This window comes from Hemiscyllium ocellatum, chromosome 21, assembly GCF_020745735.1.
Source record: "Hemiscyllium ocellatum isolate sHemOce1 chromosome 21, sHemOce1.pat.X.cur, whole genome shotgun sequence".
NCBI lineage: Eukaryota > Metazoa > Chordata > Chondrichthyes > Orectolobiformes > Hemiscylliidae > Hemiscyllium > Hemiscyllium ocellatum.
The window spans coordinates 61,525,243-61,543,760 of record NC_083421.1 but is presented as its reverse complement, the minus strand read 5'-3'; the positions used below and the strand labels follow the sequence as shown (position 1 = coordinate 61,543,760).

General features: G+C 49.2%; 1 protein-coding gene across 4 annotated transcripts in view; it reads left to right on the top strand.

Moving 5' to 3' along the window:
* The window catches only part of nup214 (nucleoporin 214), a 187,973-nt gene that overhangs the window by 164,884 nt on the left and 4,571 nt on the right, over nucleotides 1-18,518 (top strand). For 3 of the 4 annotated variants that reach the window (XM_060841579.1, XM_060841580.1, XM_060841578.1), the window contains 4 exons: nucleotides 10,410-10,565; nucleotides 10,945-11,116; nucleotides 13,657-13,769; nucleotides 15,969-15,999. In XM_060841579.1, coding sequence (XP_060697562.1) covers nucleotides 10,410-10,565; nucleotides 10,945-11,116; nucleotides 13,657-13,769; nucleotides 15,969-15,999 — 472 coding nt within the window. The remainder of the gene's footprint in view (nucleotides 1-10,409; nucleotides 10,566-10,944; nucleotides 11,117-13,656; nucleotides 13,770-15,968; nucleotides 16,000-18,518) is intronic. The other variant, XM_060841581.1, reaches the window with a different exon arrangement.

Below are 18,518 nucleotides of genomic sequence, written 5' to 3'. Positions count from 1 at the left end.
GAGGGTGAGGTTGAGGTTGTGGTCATGCGTTGAGGGTGAGGTTGTGGTCATGCGTTGAGGGTGAGGTTGCGGTCATGCGTTGAGGGTGAGGTTGCGGTCATGCGTTGAGGGTGAGGTGGTTGTGGTCATGCGTTGAGGGTGAGGTTGTGGTCATGCGTTGAGTTTGTGGTTGTGGTCATGCGTTGAGGTTGTGGTCATGTGTTGACATTGTGGTTGTAGTCATGCATTGTGGTTGTGGTCATGCGTTGAGGTTATTGTTATGCGTTGTGGTTGTGGTCATACGTTGACGTTGAGGTTGTGGTCATGCGTTGAGGTTGTGGTCATGTGTTGTGGTTGTGGTCCTGCGTTGTGGTTGTGGTCCTGCGTTGTGGTTGAGTTCCTGCATTGTGGTTGTGGTCCTGAGTTGTGGTTGTGGTCATGCGTTGAGGTTGTGGTTGTGGTCATGGGTTGAGGTTGTGGTCATGCGTTGAGGTTGAGGTTGTGGTCATGCGTTGAGGAGGAGGTCGTGGTCAAGCGTTGAGGGTGTGGTCGTGGTCATGCGTTGACGGTGTGGTCGTGGTCATGCGTTGAGGGTGAGGTCGAGGTCGTGGTCATGCGTTGAGGGTGAGGTCGAGGTCGTGGTCATGCGTTGAGGGTGAGGTCGTGGTCATGCGTTGAGGGTGAGGTCGTGGTCATGCGTTGAGTTTGTGGTTGTGGTCCTGCGTTGAGGTTGTGGTCCTGCGTTGAGGTTGTGGTCCTGCGTTGAGGTTGTGGTCATGCGTTGCGATTGTGGTCATGCGTTGAGGTTGTGGTCATGCGTTGAGGTTGTGGTCATGCGTTGAGGTTGTGGTCATGTGTTGTGGTTGTGATTGTGGTCATGTGTTGTGGTTGTGGTCATGCGTTGAGGTTGTGGTCATGTGTTGTGGTTGTGATTGTGGTCATGCGTTGAGGTTGTGATCATGCGTTGTGGTTGTGGTCGTGCGTTGAGGTTGTGGACGTGCCTTGTGGTTGTGGTCGTGCATTGAGTATGAAGTTATTGTCATGCATTGAGGTTGTGATCATGTATTGAGGTTGTAGTCATGCGTTGAGGGTAAGGTTGTGGTCATGTGTTGAGGTGGTGGTCATGTGTTGAGGTTGTGGTCATGCGTTGATGGTGAGGTTGTGGTCATGTGTTGAGGTTGTGGTCATGCGTTGAGGGTGAGGTTGTGGTCAGGGGTTGAGGTTATGGTTGTGGTCAGGCATTGTGATTGTGGTCGTGCGTTGAGGGTGAGGTTGTGGTCATGCGTTGAGGGTGAGATTGTGGTCATGCGTTGAGGTTGTGGTCATGCGTTGAGGTTGTGGTCATGCGTTGAGGGTGAGATTGTGGTCATGCGTTGAGCTTGTGGTCATGTGTTGAGGTGGTCATGCGTTGAGGTTGTGGTTGCGGTCATGCGTTGAGGGTGATGTTGTGGTCATGCGTTGTGGTTGTGGTCATGTGTTGGCGTTGAGTTTATGGTCATGGGTTGAGGTTGTGGTTATGCGTTGTGGTTGTGATCATGCGTTGTGGTTGTGGTCATAGGTTGAGGTTGTGGTCATGCGTTGTGGTTGTGGTCATGTGTTGGCGTTGAGTTTATGGTCATGGGTTGAGGTTGTGGTCCTGCGATGAGGTTGAGGTTGTGGGCATGCAATGAGGTTGTGGTCATGCATTGAGATTGACGTTGTGGTCATGCGTTGAGATTGACGTTGTGGTCATGCGTTGAGGTTGTGGTTATGCGTTGTGGTTGAGGTTGTGGTCATGCGTTGAGTTTGTGGTTGAGGTTGTGGTCATGTGTTGAGATTGTGGTCATGTGTTGAGATTGTGGTCATGTGTTGAGGTTGAGAATGAGGTTGTGGTCATGTGTTGAGGGTGAGGTTGAGGTTGTGGTCATGCATTGAGGGTGAGGTGGTCATGCGTTGTGGTTGTGGTCATGCGTTGAGGGTGAGGTCATGCGTTGAGGGTGAGGTTGTCGTCATGCATTGAGGGTGAGGTTGTGGTCATGCGTTGAGTTTGTGGTTGTGGTCATGCGTTGAGGGTGAGGTTGTCATGCGTTGTGGTTGTGGTAATGCATTGTGGTTGTGGTCATGCGTTGAGGGTGAGGTTGAGGTTGTGGTCATGCGTTGAGGGTGAGGTTGTGGTCATGCGTTGAGGGTGAGGTTGTGGTCATGCGTTGAGGGTGAGGTTGCGGTCATGCGTTGAGGGTGAGGTGGTTGTGGTCATGCGTTGAGGGTGAGGTTGTGGTCATGCGTTGAGTTTGTGGTTGTGGTCATGCGTTGAGGTTGTGGTCGTGTGTTGACATTGTGGTTGTAGTCATGCATTGTGGTTGTGGTCATGCGTTGAGGTTATTGTTATGCGTTGTGGTTGTGGTCATACGTTGACGTTGAGTTTGTGGTCATACGTTGACGTTGAGGTTGTGGTCATGCGTTGTGGTTGTGGTCCTGCGTTGTGGTTGAGTTCCTGCATTGTGGTTGTGGTCCTGAGTTGTGGTTGTGGTCATGCATTGAGGTTGTGGTTGTGGTCATGGGTTGAGGTTGTGGTCATGCGTTGAGGTTGAGGTTGTGGTCATGCGTTGAGGTTGAGGTTGTGGTCATGCGTTGAGGAGGAGGTCGTGGTCAAGCGTTGAGGGTGAGGTTGTGGTCATGCGTTGAGGGTGTGGTCGTGGTCATGCGTTGAGATTGACGTTGTGGTCATGCGTTGAGGTTGTGGTTATGCGTTGTGGTTGAGGTTGTGGTCATGCGTTGAGTTTGTGGTTGAGATTGTGGTCATGTGTTGAGATTGTGGTCATGTGTTGAGATTGTGGTCATGTGTTGAGGTTGTGGGCATGCGATGAGGTTGAGAATGAGGTTGTGGTCATGTGTTGAGGGTGAGGTGGTCATGCGTTGTGGTTGTGGTCATGCGTTGAGGGTGAGGTCATGCGTTGAGGGTGAGGTTGTCGTCATGCATTGAGGGTGAGGTTGTGGTCATGCGTTGAGTTTGTGGTTGTGGTCATGCGTTGAGGGTGAGGTTGTCATGCGTTGTGGTTGTGGTAATGCATTGTGGTTGTGGTCATGCGTTGAGGGTGAGGTCGTGGTCATGCGTTGACGGTGTGGTCGTGGTCATGCGTTGAGGGTGAGGTCGAGGTCGTGGTCATGCGTTGAGGGTGAGGTTGAGGTTGTGGTCATGCGTTGAGGGTGAGGTTGTGGTCATGCGTTGAGGGTGAGGTTGCGGTCATGCGTTGAGGGTGAGGTTGCGGTCATGCGTTGAGGGTGAGGTGGTTGTGGTCATGCGTTGAGGGTGAGGTTGTGGTCATGCGTTGAGTTTGTGGTTGTGGTCATGCGTTGAGGTTGTGGTCATGTGTTGACATTGTGGTTGTAGTCATGCATTGTGGTTGTGGTCATGCGTTGAGGTTATTGTTATGCGTTGTGGTTGTGGTCATACGTTGACGTTGAGGTTGTGGTCATGCGTTGAGGTTGTGGTCATGTGTTGTGGTTGTGGTCCTGCGTTGTGGTTGTGGTCCTGCGTTGTGGTTGAGTTCCTGCATTGTGGTTGTGGTCCTGAGTTGTGGTTGTGGTCATGCGTTGAGGTTGTGGTTGTGGTCATGGGTTGAGGTTGTGGTCATGCGTTGAGGTTGAGGTTGTGGTCATGCGTTGAGGTTGAGGTTGTGGTCATGCGTTGAGGAGGAGGTCGTGGTCAAGCGTTGAGGGTGAGGTCGTGGTCATGCGTTGAGTTTGTGGTTGTGGTCCTGCGTTGAGGTTGTGGTCCTGCGTTGAGGTTGTGGTCCTGCGTTGAGGTTGTGGTCATGCGTTGAGGTTGTGGTCATGCGTTGAGGTTGTGGTCATGCGTTGAGGTTGTGGTCATGCGTTGAGGTTGTGGTCATGCGTTGAGGTTGTGGTCCTGCGTTGAGGTTGTGGTCCTGCGTTGAGGTTGTGGTCCTGCGTTGAGGTTGTGGTCATGCGTTGAGGTTGTGGTCCTGCGTTGAGGTTGTGGTCATGCGTTGAGGTTGTGGTCATGCGTTGAGGTTGTGGTCATGCGTTGAGGTTGTGGTCATGCGTTGAGGTTGTGGTCATGCGTTGCGATTGTGGTCATGCGTTGCGATTGTGGTCATGCGTTGAGGTTGTGGTCATGCGTTGAGGTTGTGGTCATGCGTTGAGGTTGTGGTCATGTGTTGTGGTTGTGATTGTGGTCATGTGTTGTGGTTGTGGTCATGCGTTGAGGTTGTGGTCATGTGTTGTGGTTGTGATTGTGGTCATGCGTTGAGGTTGTGATCATGCGTTGTGGTTGTGGTCGTGCGTTGAGGTTGTGGACGTGCCTTGTGGTTGTGGTCGTGCATTGAGTATGAAGTTATTGTCATGCATTGAGGTTGTGATCATGTATTGAGGTTGTAGTCATGCGTTGAGGGTAAGGTTGTGGTCATGTGTTGAGGTGGTGGTCATGTGTTGAGGTTGTGGTCATGCGTTGATGGTGAGGTTGTGGTCATGTGTTGAGGTTGTGGTCATGCGTTGAGGGTGAGGTTGTGGTCAGGGGTTGAGGTTATGGTTGTGGTCAGGCATTGTGATTGTGGTCGTGCGTTGAGGGTGAGATTGTGGTCATGCGTTGAGGTTGTGGTCATGCGTTGAGGTTGTGTCATGCGTTGAGGGTGAGATTGTGGTCATGCGTTGAGCTTGTGGTCATGTGTTGAGGTGGTCATGCGTTGAGGTTGTGGTTGCGGTCATGCGTTGAGGGTGATGTTGTGGTCATGCGTTGTGGTTGTGGTCATGTGTTGGCGTTGAGTTTATGGTCATGGGTTGAGGTTGTGGTTATGCGTTGTGGTTGTGGTCATGCGTTGTGGTTGTGGTCATGTGTTGAGGGTGAGGTTGTGATCATGCGTTGTGGTTGTGGTCATAGGTTGAGGTTGTGGTCATGCGTTGTGGTTGTGGTCATGTGTTGGCGTTGAGTTTATGGTCATGGGTTGAGGTTGTGGTCCTGCGATGAGGTTGAGGTTGTGGGCATGCAATGAGGTTGTGGTCATGCATTGAGATTGACGTTGTGGTCATGCGTTGAGATTGACGTTGTGGTCATGCGTTGAGGTTGTGGTTATGCGTTGTGGTTGAGGTTGTGGTCATGCGTTGAGTTTGTGGTTGAGGTTGTGGTCATGTGTTGAGATTGTGGTCATGTGTTGAGATTGTGGTCATGTGTTGAGGTTGTGGGCATGCGATGAGGTTGAGAATGAGGTTGTGGTCATGTGTTGAGGGTGAGGTTGAGGTGGTCATGCATTGAGGGTGAGGTGGTCATGCGTTGTGGTTGTGGTCATGCGTTGAGGGTGAGGTCATGCGTTGAGGGTGAGGTTGTCGTCATGCATTGAGGGTGAGGTTGTGGTCATGCGTTGAGTTTGTGGTTGTGGTCATGCGTTGAGGGTGAGGTTGTCATGCGTTGTGGTTGTGGTAATGCATTGTGGTTGTGGTCATGCGTTGAGGGTGAGGTTGAGGTTGTGGTCATGCGTTGAGGGTGAGGTTGTGGTCATGCGTTGAGGGTGAGGTTGTGGTCATGCGTTGAGGGTGAGGTGGTTGTGGTCATGCGTTGAGGGTGAGGTTGTGGTCATGCGTTGAGTTTGTGGTTGTGGTCATGCGTTGAGGTTGTGGTCATGTGTTGACATTGTGGTTGTAGTCATGCATTGTGGTTGTGGTCATGCGTTGAGGTTATTGTTATGCGTTGTGGTTGTGGTCATACGTTGACGTTGAGTTTGTGGTCATACGTTGACGTTGAGGTTGTGGTCATGCGTTGAGGTTGTGGTCATGTGTTGTGGTTGTGGTCCTGCGTTGTGGTTGTGGTCCTGCGTTGTGGTTGAGTTCCTGCATTGTGGTTGTGGTCCTGAGTTGTGGTTGTGGTCATGCATTGAGGTTGTGGTTGTGGTCATGGGTTGAGGTTGTGGTCATGCGTTGAGGTTGAGGTTGTGGTCATGCGTTGAGGTTGAGGTTGTGGTCATGCGTTGAGGAGGAGGTCGTGGTCAAGCGTTGAGGGTGAGGTTGTGGTCATGCGTTGAGGGTGTGGTTGTGGTCATGCGTTGAGGGTGTGGTCGTGGTCATGCGTTGAGGGTGTGGTCGTGGTCATGCGTTGACGGTGTGGTCGTGGTCATGCGTTGAGGGTGAGGTCGAGGTCGTGGTCATGCGTTGAGGGTGAGGTCGAGGTTGTGGTCATGCGTTGAGGGTGTGGTTGTGGTCATGCGTTGAGGGTGTGGTCGTGGTCATGCGTGAGGGTGTGGTCGTGGTCATGCGTTGACGGTGTGGTCGTGGTCATGCGTTGAGGGTGAGGTCGAGGTCGTGGTCATGCGTTGAGGGTGAGGTCGTGGTCATGCGTTGAGGGTGAGGTCGTGGTCATGCGTTGAGGGTGAGGTCGTGGTCATGCGTTGAGGGTGAGGTCGTGGTCATGCGTTGAGTTTGTGGTCGTGGTCCTGCGTTGAGGTTGTGGTCCTGCGTTGAGGTTGTGGTCCTGCGTTGAGGTTGTGGTCCTGCGTTGAGGTTGTGGTCCTGCGTTGAGGTTGAGGTTATGGTCCTGCGTTGAGGAAGAGGTTGTGGTCAAGCGTTGAGGGTGAGGTTGTGGTCATTGATTGTGGTTGTGGTCATAGGTTGAAGTGCTCATGCATTCAGGGTAAGGTTGTGGTCATGCGTTGAGGTTGTGGTTGTGGTCATGCGTTGAGGTTGTGGTCCTGCGTTGTGGTTGTGGTCGTGGTCAAGCGTTGAGGAAGAGGTTGTGGTCAAGCGTTGAGGTTGTGGTCCTGCGTTGTGGTTGTGGTCGTGGTCAAGCGTTGAGGAAGAGGTTGTGGTCAAGCGTTGAGGAAGAGGTTGTGGTCATGCGTTGAGGGTGAGGTTGTGGTCATGCGTTGAGGTTGTGGTCATGCGTTGAGTGTGAGGTTGTGGTCATGCGTTGAGGTTGTGGTCAGGCGTTGAGGTTATGGTTGTGGTCAGGCATTGTGATTGTGGTCGTGCGTTGAGGGTGAGGTTGTGGTCATGCGTTGAGGGTGAGATTGTGGTCAGGCGTTGAGGTTATGGTTGTGGTCAGGCATTGTGATTGTGGTCGTGCGTTGAGGGTGAGGTTGTGGTCATGCGTTGAGGGTGAGATTGTGGTCATGCATTGAGGTTGTGGTCATGCGTTGAGGGTGAGGTTGTGGTCATGCGTTGAGGTTGTGGTCAGGCGTTGAGGTTATGGTTGTGGTCAGGCATTGTGATTGTGGTCGTGCGTTGAGGGTGAGGTTGTGGTCATGCGTTGAGGGTGAGATTGTGGTCATGCATTGAGGTTGTGGTCATGCGTTGAGGGTGAGCTTGTGGTCATGTGTTGAGGTTGTGGTCATGCGTTGAGGGTGAGCTTGTGGTCATGCGTTGAGCTTGTGGTCATGCGTTGAGCTTGTGGTCAGGCGTGGAGGTTGTGGTCATGGCGTTGAGGTTGCGGTCATGCGTTGAGGTTGCGGTTGTGGTCAGGCGTGGAGGTTGTGGTCAGGCGTGGAGGTTGTGGTCAGGTGTGGAGGTTGTGGTCAGGTGTGGAGGTTGTGGTCATGGCGTGGAGGTTGTGGTCATGGCGTGGAGGTTGTGGTCGTGGTCAGGCGTGGAGGTTGTGGTCATGGCGTGGAGGTTGTGGTCATGGCGTGGAGGTTGTGGTCATGGCGTTGAGGTTGTGGTCGTGGTCAGGCGTGGAGGTTGTGGTCATGGCGTTGAGGTTGTGGTCAAGGCGTGGAGGTTGTGGTCATGGCGTTGAGGTTGTGGTCGTGGTCAGGCGTGGAGGTTGTGGTCATGGCGTTGAGGTTGTGGTCATGGCGTTGAGGTTGTGGTCATGGCGTTGAGGTTGTGGTCAGGCGTGGAGGTTGTGGTCATGGCGTTGAGGTTGTGGTCGTGGTCAGGCGTGGAGGTTGTGGTCATGGCGTTGAGGTTGTGGTCGTGGTCAGGCGTGGAGGTTGTGGTCATGGCGTTGAGGTCGTGGTCAGGCGTGGAGGTTGTGGTCATGGCGTGGAGGTTGTGGTCGTGGTCAGGCGTGGAGGTTGTGGTCATGGCGTTGAGGTTGTGGTCATGGCGTTGAGGTTGTGGTCGTGGTCAGGCGTGGAGGTTGTGGTCATGGCGTTGAGGTTGTGGTCGTGGTCAGGCGTGTGGAGGTTGTGGTCATGGCGTTGAGGTTGTGGTCGTGGTCAGGCGTGGAGGTTGTGGTCATGGCGTTGAGGTTGTGGTCGTGGTCAGGCGTGGAGGTTGTGGTCATGGCGTGGAGGTTGTGGTCGTGGTCAGGCGTGGAGGTTGTGGTCATGGCGTTGAGGTTGTGGTCATGGCGTTGAGGTTGTGGTCGTGGTCAGGCGTGGAGGTTGTGGTCATGGCGTTGAGGTTGTGGTCGTGGTCAGGCGTGGAGGTTGTGGTCATGGCGTTGAGGTTGTGGTCATGGTCAGGCGTGGAGGTTGTGGTCATGGCGTTGAGGTTGTGGTCATGGTCAGGCGTTGAGGTTGTGGTCATGTGTTGAGGTTATCGTCATGCGTTGAGGGTGAGGTTGTGGTCAGGTGCTGAGGTTGAGATTGTTTTTCATGCGTTGAGGTTGTGGTCAGGTGTTGAGGGTTCGGTGGTCAGGCATTGAGGTTGTGGTCAGGCTTTGAGGCTGAGATTGTTTTCATGCATTGAGGTTGTGGTCAGGCGTTGAGGGTGAGGTTGTGGTCAGGCGTTGAGGGTGAGGTTGTGGTCAGGCGTTGAGGGTGAGGTTGTGGTCAGGCGTTGAGGGTGAGGTTGTGGTCAGGCGTTGAGGGTGAGGTTGTGGTCAGGCGTTGAGGGTGAGGTTGTGGCCAGGTGTTGAGGTTGAGATTGTTTTCAGGCGTTGAGGTTGTGGTCATGCGTTGAGGTTGTGATCAGGTATTGAGGTTATCAGTGCATTTAGTTGCTTCAGCTGCAGCAGCATGAATGGCTGGGGTGCCATCACTGTGATGGTCACAATGTGAGCTGTTCCTCACCTTCCACTTGTAGAGCAAGTTGCCCCATTGTCCCTGGCCTGTTCTCATGCAGTTGTGGCTGGTCCAGATGTTCCCAGAAAGGTTGAACCCTGGGATATCGCTCAGATCAGTCGTCACATTGTAGTCACTGACATTTGCAGAGGCTGTGTCATTGAGGAATGAGTCTGTCGTTAGTTTGTGGTTGTGTTCCATTTAGGGATATGGGATTTCAGGTGAATTTGCGAGCGGTTTTCCAAGGTCTTATGGCAGTGCAAGTGCTTTGTCACCCGCCAGTGTGGGCATCAGAACCAAAACATGGCACACTGTTTCACAGCCTCCTCCAACAGCTGCTCAACGGAGCTTTGACAGTCTATCCTTGCCTGGGAATGTAGGCCAGGGTTTCCTCAATTTGCATTGTTTAACAGGATTTGCATCCTAAAACTTCCCAGTTGTAAACTTCCCACAGAGCACTTTCAGATTTGAAATCTCCCAGGAAGGGAAGTACTGTACTTGGAGACTATGGGGAAGGAGGACAAGGTTGAGTTGATAACTCTTTCAAAGAGCTAGAACAGACACAATGGACTGAATGGCCTCTATATGTACTGATATTATTGTATGAATTTGAAAACTTTTTTTCACGAAGTCCTTTGAACTGCTTTTAGGGTAGGTTACGGTGCAACCAGGATCCTATGTTGCTCAAAGGAGCTTTTGCTATGTTAGCCAGTTTGGTTTGGCTGTCACTCTTGTCTGAAGGCTGTGGGTTTGAAGCTCCCAGCCTTGAAGACTGAACTGAGGCTAATGTTCGAGAGCATGACAGCAGTGGCTCTGCGTTGTTGGCAACACCATCTTTCAGTGAAGCTATGCAACTGACACAGCTGCCCACGAGGATGCCATGGTGGTACTCTTGAGTAGAGCAGCAAATGTGTCCAGTGCCCTGACTGGCATTTCTCCCTCAGCCAATGCCACAAATTAATAAATCGATGTTGGAGGGACTTTGCCGGTATGTCAGCATTGACCACACTGTTGGAGCTGTCCTGTTGATGCAGGATCCCTTGTCAATGCAACTTCCCGCTGATAAGTGTCCCTCTGGTCATGTCATCTGTGGATGGTTCTTGTTTGGTCTGTGGTAGAAATATTATTGACGGTAAGGAAGAAGGTCTTAATGCTTGCAAACAAATGAACATTGTGTATTTCTATAGCACTTTTCATGATCCCTAGAATTTCCAAAGCACTTTCCAGCTGATTCTCAATCACTATTGTGATACTGGAAAGGCGTTGGTTGATTTCTGCACAGCAAGCTCCCACAGCCGGCACTGAGGTAACAGATCAGTTAATGGGGCAAACATTCAAAACTGATCCCCACAGGCACACTGTCCCCATCCACCCCGTCCCCAAAATAAAACGCTGTTGAGTTCCATTGAAATCAACAACACCAGCTATTAGATGAGACTTGAATGTCTAAATTATTGAGTTCATAACTTTGCTGACAGAGTATCTGTTTGTCTTCAGATGCTCAAAGCCTCTTCGGGAACAGTGGTGCCAAGACGTTTGGGTTTGGCGGTGCCTCTTTCGGATCAGATCTGAAGACGCCAGGCTCGTTCAGTGCAGGTTCCAGTGTTGCTGCCCAAGGCTTTGGCAACTTTTCCACTCCCTCCAAACCGCCAGGTAATTTGATAGAGCAGATTGAGCCCTGCTGTCAGGGAAGATCAGGAATAGGTGCTGCCCTTGAGAATGAAGAGAGAAGCATTCGCAGGTGAAAACCCTGTTTTTAGTTATGTTTACAGCTTTGCTCAGAATTTATAACTGAGCTGCTTAAAATTTTCAATGTTTGAAATAATGTTAATATTTCCAAATGGCTCAACATGGAATCGACAACAAATGTGTACGGTCTTTGTTTCTTTCCCTTGATCTTTCCCCCTCCCACCGCTGCACCGATCTGCTGTTTGTTCATTCCATGTAGGTTTTGTTGAATTGGTAATCCAGGACCTTGGGTTCTGTCCCGTGCAGTGTCCCTCGTCTATTCTCACTCTCCCTTTGTCTTCAGGTGGCTTTGGTGCTGCCCCGGTGTTTGGCAGTCCGCCCGCCTTTGGGAGCACCCCAACGTTTGGAGGCTTGCCAACATTCGGTGGCTCACCAGCTTTCAGTGGAACGATGAGCCCTTCAGGAGGCAAGGTGTTTGGTGAAGGAACAGCAGCTGCCAGTGCTGGAGGTTTTGGGTAAGACCTTGAAACATGCTCCGGGCTGGAAGGAGGGAGGTTGATGGAGAGCTATGTTTGGATCTGCATCTGCGTGTTCAGTGATAACATACAATAGAAGAAAAATTGTTTGGCTGTGAGGTTTTCACTAGCGCGCACGCTCTTACGGTTCTCGCTCTCGCTCTCGCTCTCTCTCTCTCTCTCTCTCTCTCTCTCGCTTGCTCTCTCTCTGTCTTTCAATCTCCCCTCATCTCGCTCTCTCTCTCACTCACTCACTCCCACACTCCCACACACTCATTCACTGTCTGTCTCACTCACTCTGTCTCAGTCTCTGTGTCTCATGCTCTCTCTGTCTCTCTCACTCTGTCTCACTCACTCTGTCTCTCTCACTCACTCTGTCTCTCTCACTCACTCTGTCTCTCTCACTCACTCACTCTGTCTCTCTCTCTCACTCACTCTGTCTGTCTCACTCTGTCTGTCTCACTCTGTCTGTCTCACTCTGTCTGTCTCACTCTGTCTGTCTCACTCTGTCTGTCTCACTCTGTCTGTCTCACTCTGTCTGTCTCACTCTGTCTGTCTCACTCACTCTGTCTCACTCACTCTGTCTCACTCACTCTGTCTCACTCACTCTGTGTCTCTCGCTCGCTCGCGCTCTCTGTTTTTCTCTCTCTCACTCTCTTTTCCTTTCTCTCTCCCCAAAATCCCCCTTGTCCACAGAGCCCATCTTACCCTTCACATTAAACTGCTGAGTACCCCACTCTGTGCTGCATCACTTGCAAATGAATCCAACTCAATGTCAAAACTGCTATCATCATTCTTCACCCCATCTCCTGCCAACAGATTCCACCCTAAAATTCCTGGCCAGCCAACCCTTATCCTGGAGCCCTTCTCTCCATGCCCGAATTCCAAATCTTTTCCAATCTCCTTGACGACATTGCTGTCTCTCAGATACTTCTACATGGACAGGAAAAAGCCATGTCTATCCGGACATAATCCAGGCTTTGTCAGTGCTTATGTCCTTCTCCAGTCCACTGTCTTATTGTGAAAGATCCTGGGAAAATTCCTGAGACTCATTCAGGAAAAAACTTCATGGAATCCCCCTGACAATCTAACCAGCACCAGGACCACGCTATCAATCACACAAACTATCAAAAAAAAACAGTGAGGGTATGCCTACTGCCTCCTGCAGGACTCTCATAAGGAGGATTTTCATTTATCTTGAGTAGTTTATTCCAGAAGAGAAAGATACAAAAAAAGGGGGGGCTTTTGACCTTTCACCTTTAACCTTTTTGTACTTTGTGCTTCTACCTTCTCCTCTCAGTCCAATCTGACTTAAATAAACCAGGGTTCAAGCAAAGTATTTCTACTGCTACATGCACTGGAATTGGGAGCAGAAAGTGACTCGGCCAGTAAATTGGTACCTCGTTGTTGGACAGTATCTCTAAAGCTAAACTGAAGGGAAATTTAATAAAAGGAGAGTGCAGAATATTGCAAAGTCCAGTCACTGCCTTCAGGTTTTGCAGTATTGCTTTTTGTTCCAATAATAAGAAAAGATAGTACAGATTAGGCTTAACTGTAGAAGACTGAGATGATCTCACAGAGACGTTGAAGATGAAAATATTGATGGGCTAAATAGAGAAAAATACTATTTCTTTCAACAGTGGAGTCCAGGATAAGAGATGTACGTTTGGAATAAAGCTTTGATTTTGACTAATTGATAGAAAAGACCCAAGGGCCTGAGTGAATTCCCTCTGTTTATTAGTAAATACTACCCACATTCTCTGTAGATATTTGGGTTGAGCTAGAGAGTTTGCATGCATGCTGAGACCTTAAATGTAACTCGTTGGCTGTGAAGCACTTCAGCATCATGTATAAGAACAGCTTCTCCATAATATTAGTGCCTGTTCAGTTCAAATTCACAGAGATTGTCAGCCAGCTCTCTGCCTTTGTGTTACTCAATCTGACTCCCCGATCACAGTCAAGGTAAAGCAAATGTGGGGACTGCAGATTCTGGAGATTAAAGTCAAGATCAGAGTGGTGCTGGTAAAGCGCAGCAGGTCAGGCAGCATCCGAGGAGCAGGAGGGTCGATGTTTCGGGCCAGAGCCCTTCATCAGGAATGAGGTGATTCGGGCCCCATTCCTGATTCAGGCCTCATTCCTGATGAAGGGCGTTTGCCTGAAATGGCGATTCTCCTGCTCCTCGGATGCTGCCTGACCTGCTGCACTTTACCAGCACCACTCTGATCTTGACCATAGTCACAGGGAAAGCTGGTGTTACTTCACTGTGATGCTGCCACATTAAAAACAGAACCGTGGATACTGGAAATGTGAAACACAAACAGAAAGTGCAGAAGAAACTGAGCAGGTCTGGCAGCATCAGTCAGGAGAAAAGCAGAGTTAACATTTGGAGTCCAGTAACTTGGTGTTAACTGTTTCTGTCTCTCCAACTGGATAAATCCCAATTCCTGGATGTATCGCTCTGCCTTGTAAGTGGTGTTTTTAATTGTCTTTTTATTCCACATACATGATAACCAACAACTTATGTTTTCTTCTGACCGCAGCTTTGGGAGCACTACCAATGCGCAATCATTTGGAAGCATAGCGAATCAGTCCACTGTATCTGGTTTTGGAGGACATGGGTCTGGCTTTCCGGGCTTTGGGACCAGCGGAGGAGGTAAAAGCTCTTATACTCGTGGCAAAGGTTAGGTACAGCTCCGAAACAGGCCTTCGAGAGCAGCTGGCCTTCCTCTAACCCTTCAGTTTCTCGTCCCTTCGTAAATTTAGCTGAGGGAGGCAATGGCCTAGGGGTATTATTGCTCAGCTGTTAATCCACCGACCCAGGGAATGTTCTGGGGACCCAGGTTCGAATCCCACCACGGCAGATGGTGGGATTTGAAATCGGTAAAATCTGGAATTAAGAGTCTAATGATGACTGTTGGACAAACCCATCTTCAGGAAGGAAACTGCCATCCTTACCTGGTCTGGCCACATGTGACTCCAGACCCACAGCGTGATGGTTGAGTCTTAACTGCCCCCTGGGTAATTAGGGATGGGCTTGACCAGTGACGCCCTCATCCCGTGAATGAATAATAATCACCCAGTTTACCATTAAAGGCACCTAGCTTCACATTGCAACCTTCTTAGGCTGTTTCCCTGGTGGGAGAGTCTCCGACCAGAGGCCATCGTCTCTAATTAAGGGCTCGTCCATTTAAGACCGAGATGAGGAGCAATTTCTTCTCTGAGGGGAATGAATCTGTGGAATTTTTCACCACAGAGGCATGTCAAGGCTGGTTTGTTAAGTATATTCAAGGCTGGGACAGGCAGATTTTTAATCGGGAAGGGAATCAAGGAATATGGGGGAAAAGGCAGGAAAGTGTAATTGATCTCATTGTACAGCAGAGCAGATTTGATGGGCTGAATGGCCCACTTCTTTTCCTATGGTCACTCAAGGTAAAAAGACTTCTCATGAATTTCTTAATTCTTATCCCTCTTTCACACATTCCCTCCCTCCCTCTCACTTCTCCCCTTCCCCACCCCTCCCTACTCATCCCTGCCCTTCCACGCTCCTCCCCTCTCCCCACCTTGTCCTCGCCATGTGCTGTCTCTCTTTTTCATGCTTTCACACATACTCACTCTCTCAGTCACACATGCACTCACTCTCACGCAGACTGTCACTTACATTTGCACTCTGCCTCACACTCTCTCTCTCTCTCTCTCACACACCCACACACACACACACACACACACACACACACACACACCTGCAAGCTCCCTGTCTCACATGCATATCCTCCTACGCACACTATTTCATGCAGACCCGTGTGCATCCTCCTACGCACACCCTCTCACGCACTCACACTCTCTCATGCCTACTTTCCCTTAGGAGCACCGTGCTAATGGGCACACAGTCTCTTTTTAATGATGTGGATTTAGGGATAAATATTGACCAAATGCCTGAGGCAAATGCCTCTGCTCTTCAAAATAGGGCAATGGACTCATTTAGCATCCTCCTAGGCCAGCACAGCATTTTCCCGTCTGCAGCAGGAATGTCACCGTGGTTTTTGCACTCCGGTCTCCTGAAGCTACAACGTTGTGACTCTGGCCAGAGTGTTACCCGAGAGCTCTGGCTGACACTTAATTGAGCAAAGGGATCTCTTCACAATCTGGAAGATTCTCTGGTCGGACTAAAAACTGAACAGCAGCAACTGTTCATATCCCAGTGTCGTTTCCAAACTGTCAGCCAATAATTTCTGTTCTGCTTAATCCATATCCTGTTCTAATTTGAAAAAGATTCAGTAGTTCACATCATAAATCAGTGAGGAAGTGTGGGTCATATTTCCCAAGTGTGTCTGCTGGCAGTTGAGCTGTGTAAGTGATTGCTATAATCGTGGTAGCTTTTATTTCTTTGGTGGTTTTGAAGCTGCAATCCTGTTTATCCCTGCTAGCTTCAGAAATTGGAATCCAAGCTAAGAGGCTGTTGCCCTGGCCTAGAGCGTCTAAACCCCCTGGCCAACTTATGCCCCCTCAAGTAGACATCAAAGATCCCAGAGCACTGCTTTCAGAAAAGCAGGGCCACTTTCTGTACTCGGTCAGTATTTATCCTTCCAGCAGCTTCACTTAAAAAAAAACAAGCAATTTATTTGTGCATTTCATTGCTGTTTTTGGAATCTTTCTGTGCGTAGTTTGGGTGTTGCATTTCTTGGTGTTAGGACAGTGACTGGGTGTGCTGTTCGTTCTTTGCAATTATCAGATGCAGCGACTGTATACAGACAACTTGTTATTTGCCTTTTCTATTTGAATGGTTTTGAGGAAGTACCTGTGCAAGATGAGAGTAATTTCTTCTTCCTTTTCTTTCTTGTTTAATTATTTTCAGGGTTTGGAGGTGGTTTTGGATCCACAAATCAGTAAGTAATGAGGCTGCAAGTTCATTTCTAACTGATACCAGAACCTGGAATCCCGTTAACCCTTGCCTGCTGATCGAGCTGCACCAACCCAAATAAATATGGCCAGACCCTTTATGGGTTCAAAGACAATTTCATTCAGAGGATGTTTTGACTTTGCTGTGTGTTGTGCGCTGTGTCCACTGTCTTTGTATTTCTACTGTAAGAGGATTGTTGTGTTTTGTTATTTTGCTTCGAAGTTCAATAAAAAATTAACCAGTGGAGGAATAGACTTTATTATACAATAAGCAGGTGGGAAGCTAAAGAATTGAATATGATTTTCATCTGGTTTGGTTTTGATCACCAGCTTGTTAGTGAAGGTATGGGTAACCCCTGACTACATTGCAGTCTTCTTGAAAGCTCTCTGGTTGACTATATCTCTCGATACACTGTTTGTGTGAAGCTTCCATTGTGACCTGTTTGGCCAAGATTACCACTTGGCTTTCGGTTTTGTTTTTATTGGTGCACACCAAGATCTCTCAAAGTTTGATCACCAGGTGATCTTGTAGGTTAGGATAGAATAGAATCCCTACAGTGTGGGAAGAGATCATTCGACCTGTCGCATCCACACTGACCCTCTTACAAACATCCTACCCAGACCCAACTCCTTCCTCCATTCCTGCATTTCCCACGGCTAATCCAATTATGGCAATTTCCCATGGCCAATTCACTCTAACCTGCACAGCTTTGGATTGTGGGAGGAAACCGGAGCACCCGGAGGAAACCCACGCAGACACAGGGAGAATGTGCAAACACCACACAGACAGTCACCAGAGGGTGGAATCAAACCCAGATCCCTGGCACTGTGAGGCAACATGCCACCCGAGTGAGTGATAAATATTTGCCAAGACACTGGGGAAAATTGCCATGCTGCTGTTTGTCCGCAGCGTGGCTCTGGGATCTTTTATGTCCACCCTAGGGTGCAGGCGGGTCCTCCATTTAACATCCTTTCAGAGAAATAGCAGGGACAACATCTCTTCAGTGCTGCACTGAGCGTGGGGGTAGTCTGGATAATAAAGCTCGAGTCTATCAGACAGGCTGACGATGCTGCAGTGAATTGTGACTGGCACCTGTCATTGAGGTGTTTTAGTTGCAGAATAAAATATCAAAAGCCCTTCTAAAAGCTATTTCCAGTCTAAATTACAGGTTTTGTTAATATCTGTTGAAGAATGTATACAGAGCACAGGCATTCAGCCCCTGAAGCCTGTATCCCTTCCAGTAAAACCAGGGCCAAACCTGATTGTGATCTCAACTCCATTTCCTGCCTTTCACTCCCCTTTTGTTCACCTTGTTACACAACACCAGGTCCTCTGCCTTTAAACATGTTCAAATGCTGGGACCCCTTCCAGGAAAGTCCCACCAATGAATTCAGCCAAATGACCCTTTAAAATATTCAAAACTGACAAAACTCTGGATGCTGGAAATCCAAAACAAAACCAGGAATCGCTGGAAAAGCTCAGCAGGTCTGGCAGCATCTGTGCAGAGAAATCAGAGTTAACGTTTCAGATCAAATTCTGAGGAAGGGTGAGCGGACCCAAAGCATTAACTCTGGTTTCTCTCCATGGATGCTGCCAGACCTGCTCAGCTTTTCCAGCCAATTATGTTTTTGATTGTGACATTAGGAGAGTAAAGCTTGGATCTAAATTTTGTTGCAAATTGGAAACTTTTAAAGGTTCATGACTTTTTTTTAAACATAAAATCGGTTCCTGCCACCAATTGGATGGAGGTTGCAGCCTGTTTGTAAAGACTGACTCAGAAGCTGCCTGATGTAGGTTAGTGATCGTGAGGTGCTTGGGCAGCCGATGCAGCGTGCAATCTGACTTGTTGAACTCAGCACATTGTGATGAGGTACCTCTTTACAACGCAGTTGAACAGATCCTTTCATCCCTAGCACATCCATCTATTCCCAGTTGTTTCCTGTTTCCAATCACTTTGATAAATAAACTCCATTTCAGTTTACCTAAAATGCCAGATACTGAGTTCACTGCTCAGTGATCTGGGAGTTGAGAGTGGAATATGGTCTTGTTGCAAATGTGTTTTATTTTGGGGAAGCAGTAAAAAGCTCTCAAACTATCTCTATCAGAAATGCGTAGATCTTCACCTTCTCTCTTTTAACTGACCCTTGTGTCCACACACTGGTACCAAAGCAGCTGACAACTCAAATTATACAATCTAGAATAAGTGTTACCCCCTCATAGCTGTAGCTACTGTCATTTGCATCTTCAAATACACTCTGGATTGCTGTATCTCTGTCATCTTTGGTTTTGTTTAACCATCTATCCTGGTCAGTGCTCTCGCAGACTTCTGCTCATTGTTTCTCCTAAGTCTAAGCTCTTAATGTTTGATTTTTGGCCTGTTGTTCCCAGATTTACGTCATCATCATCTCCAATTGTTTTATCCCCCCTGTATCGTGTCTTCCCATATCTTTGCTTCTGAATAATGAACAAAGCTATGTCTATTCTGTCTAGTTAGGCCTGAAGACT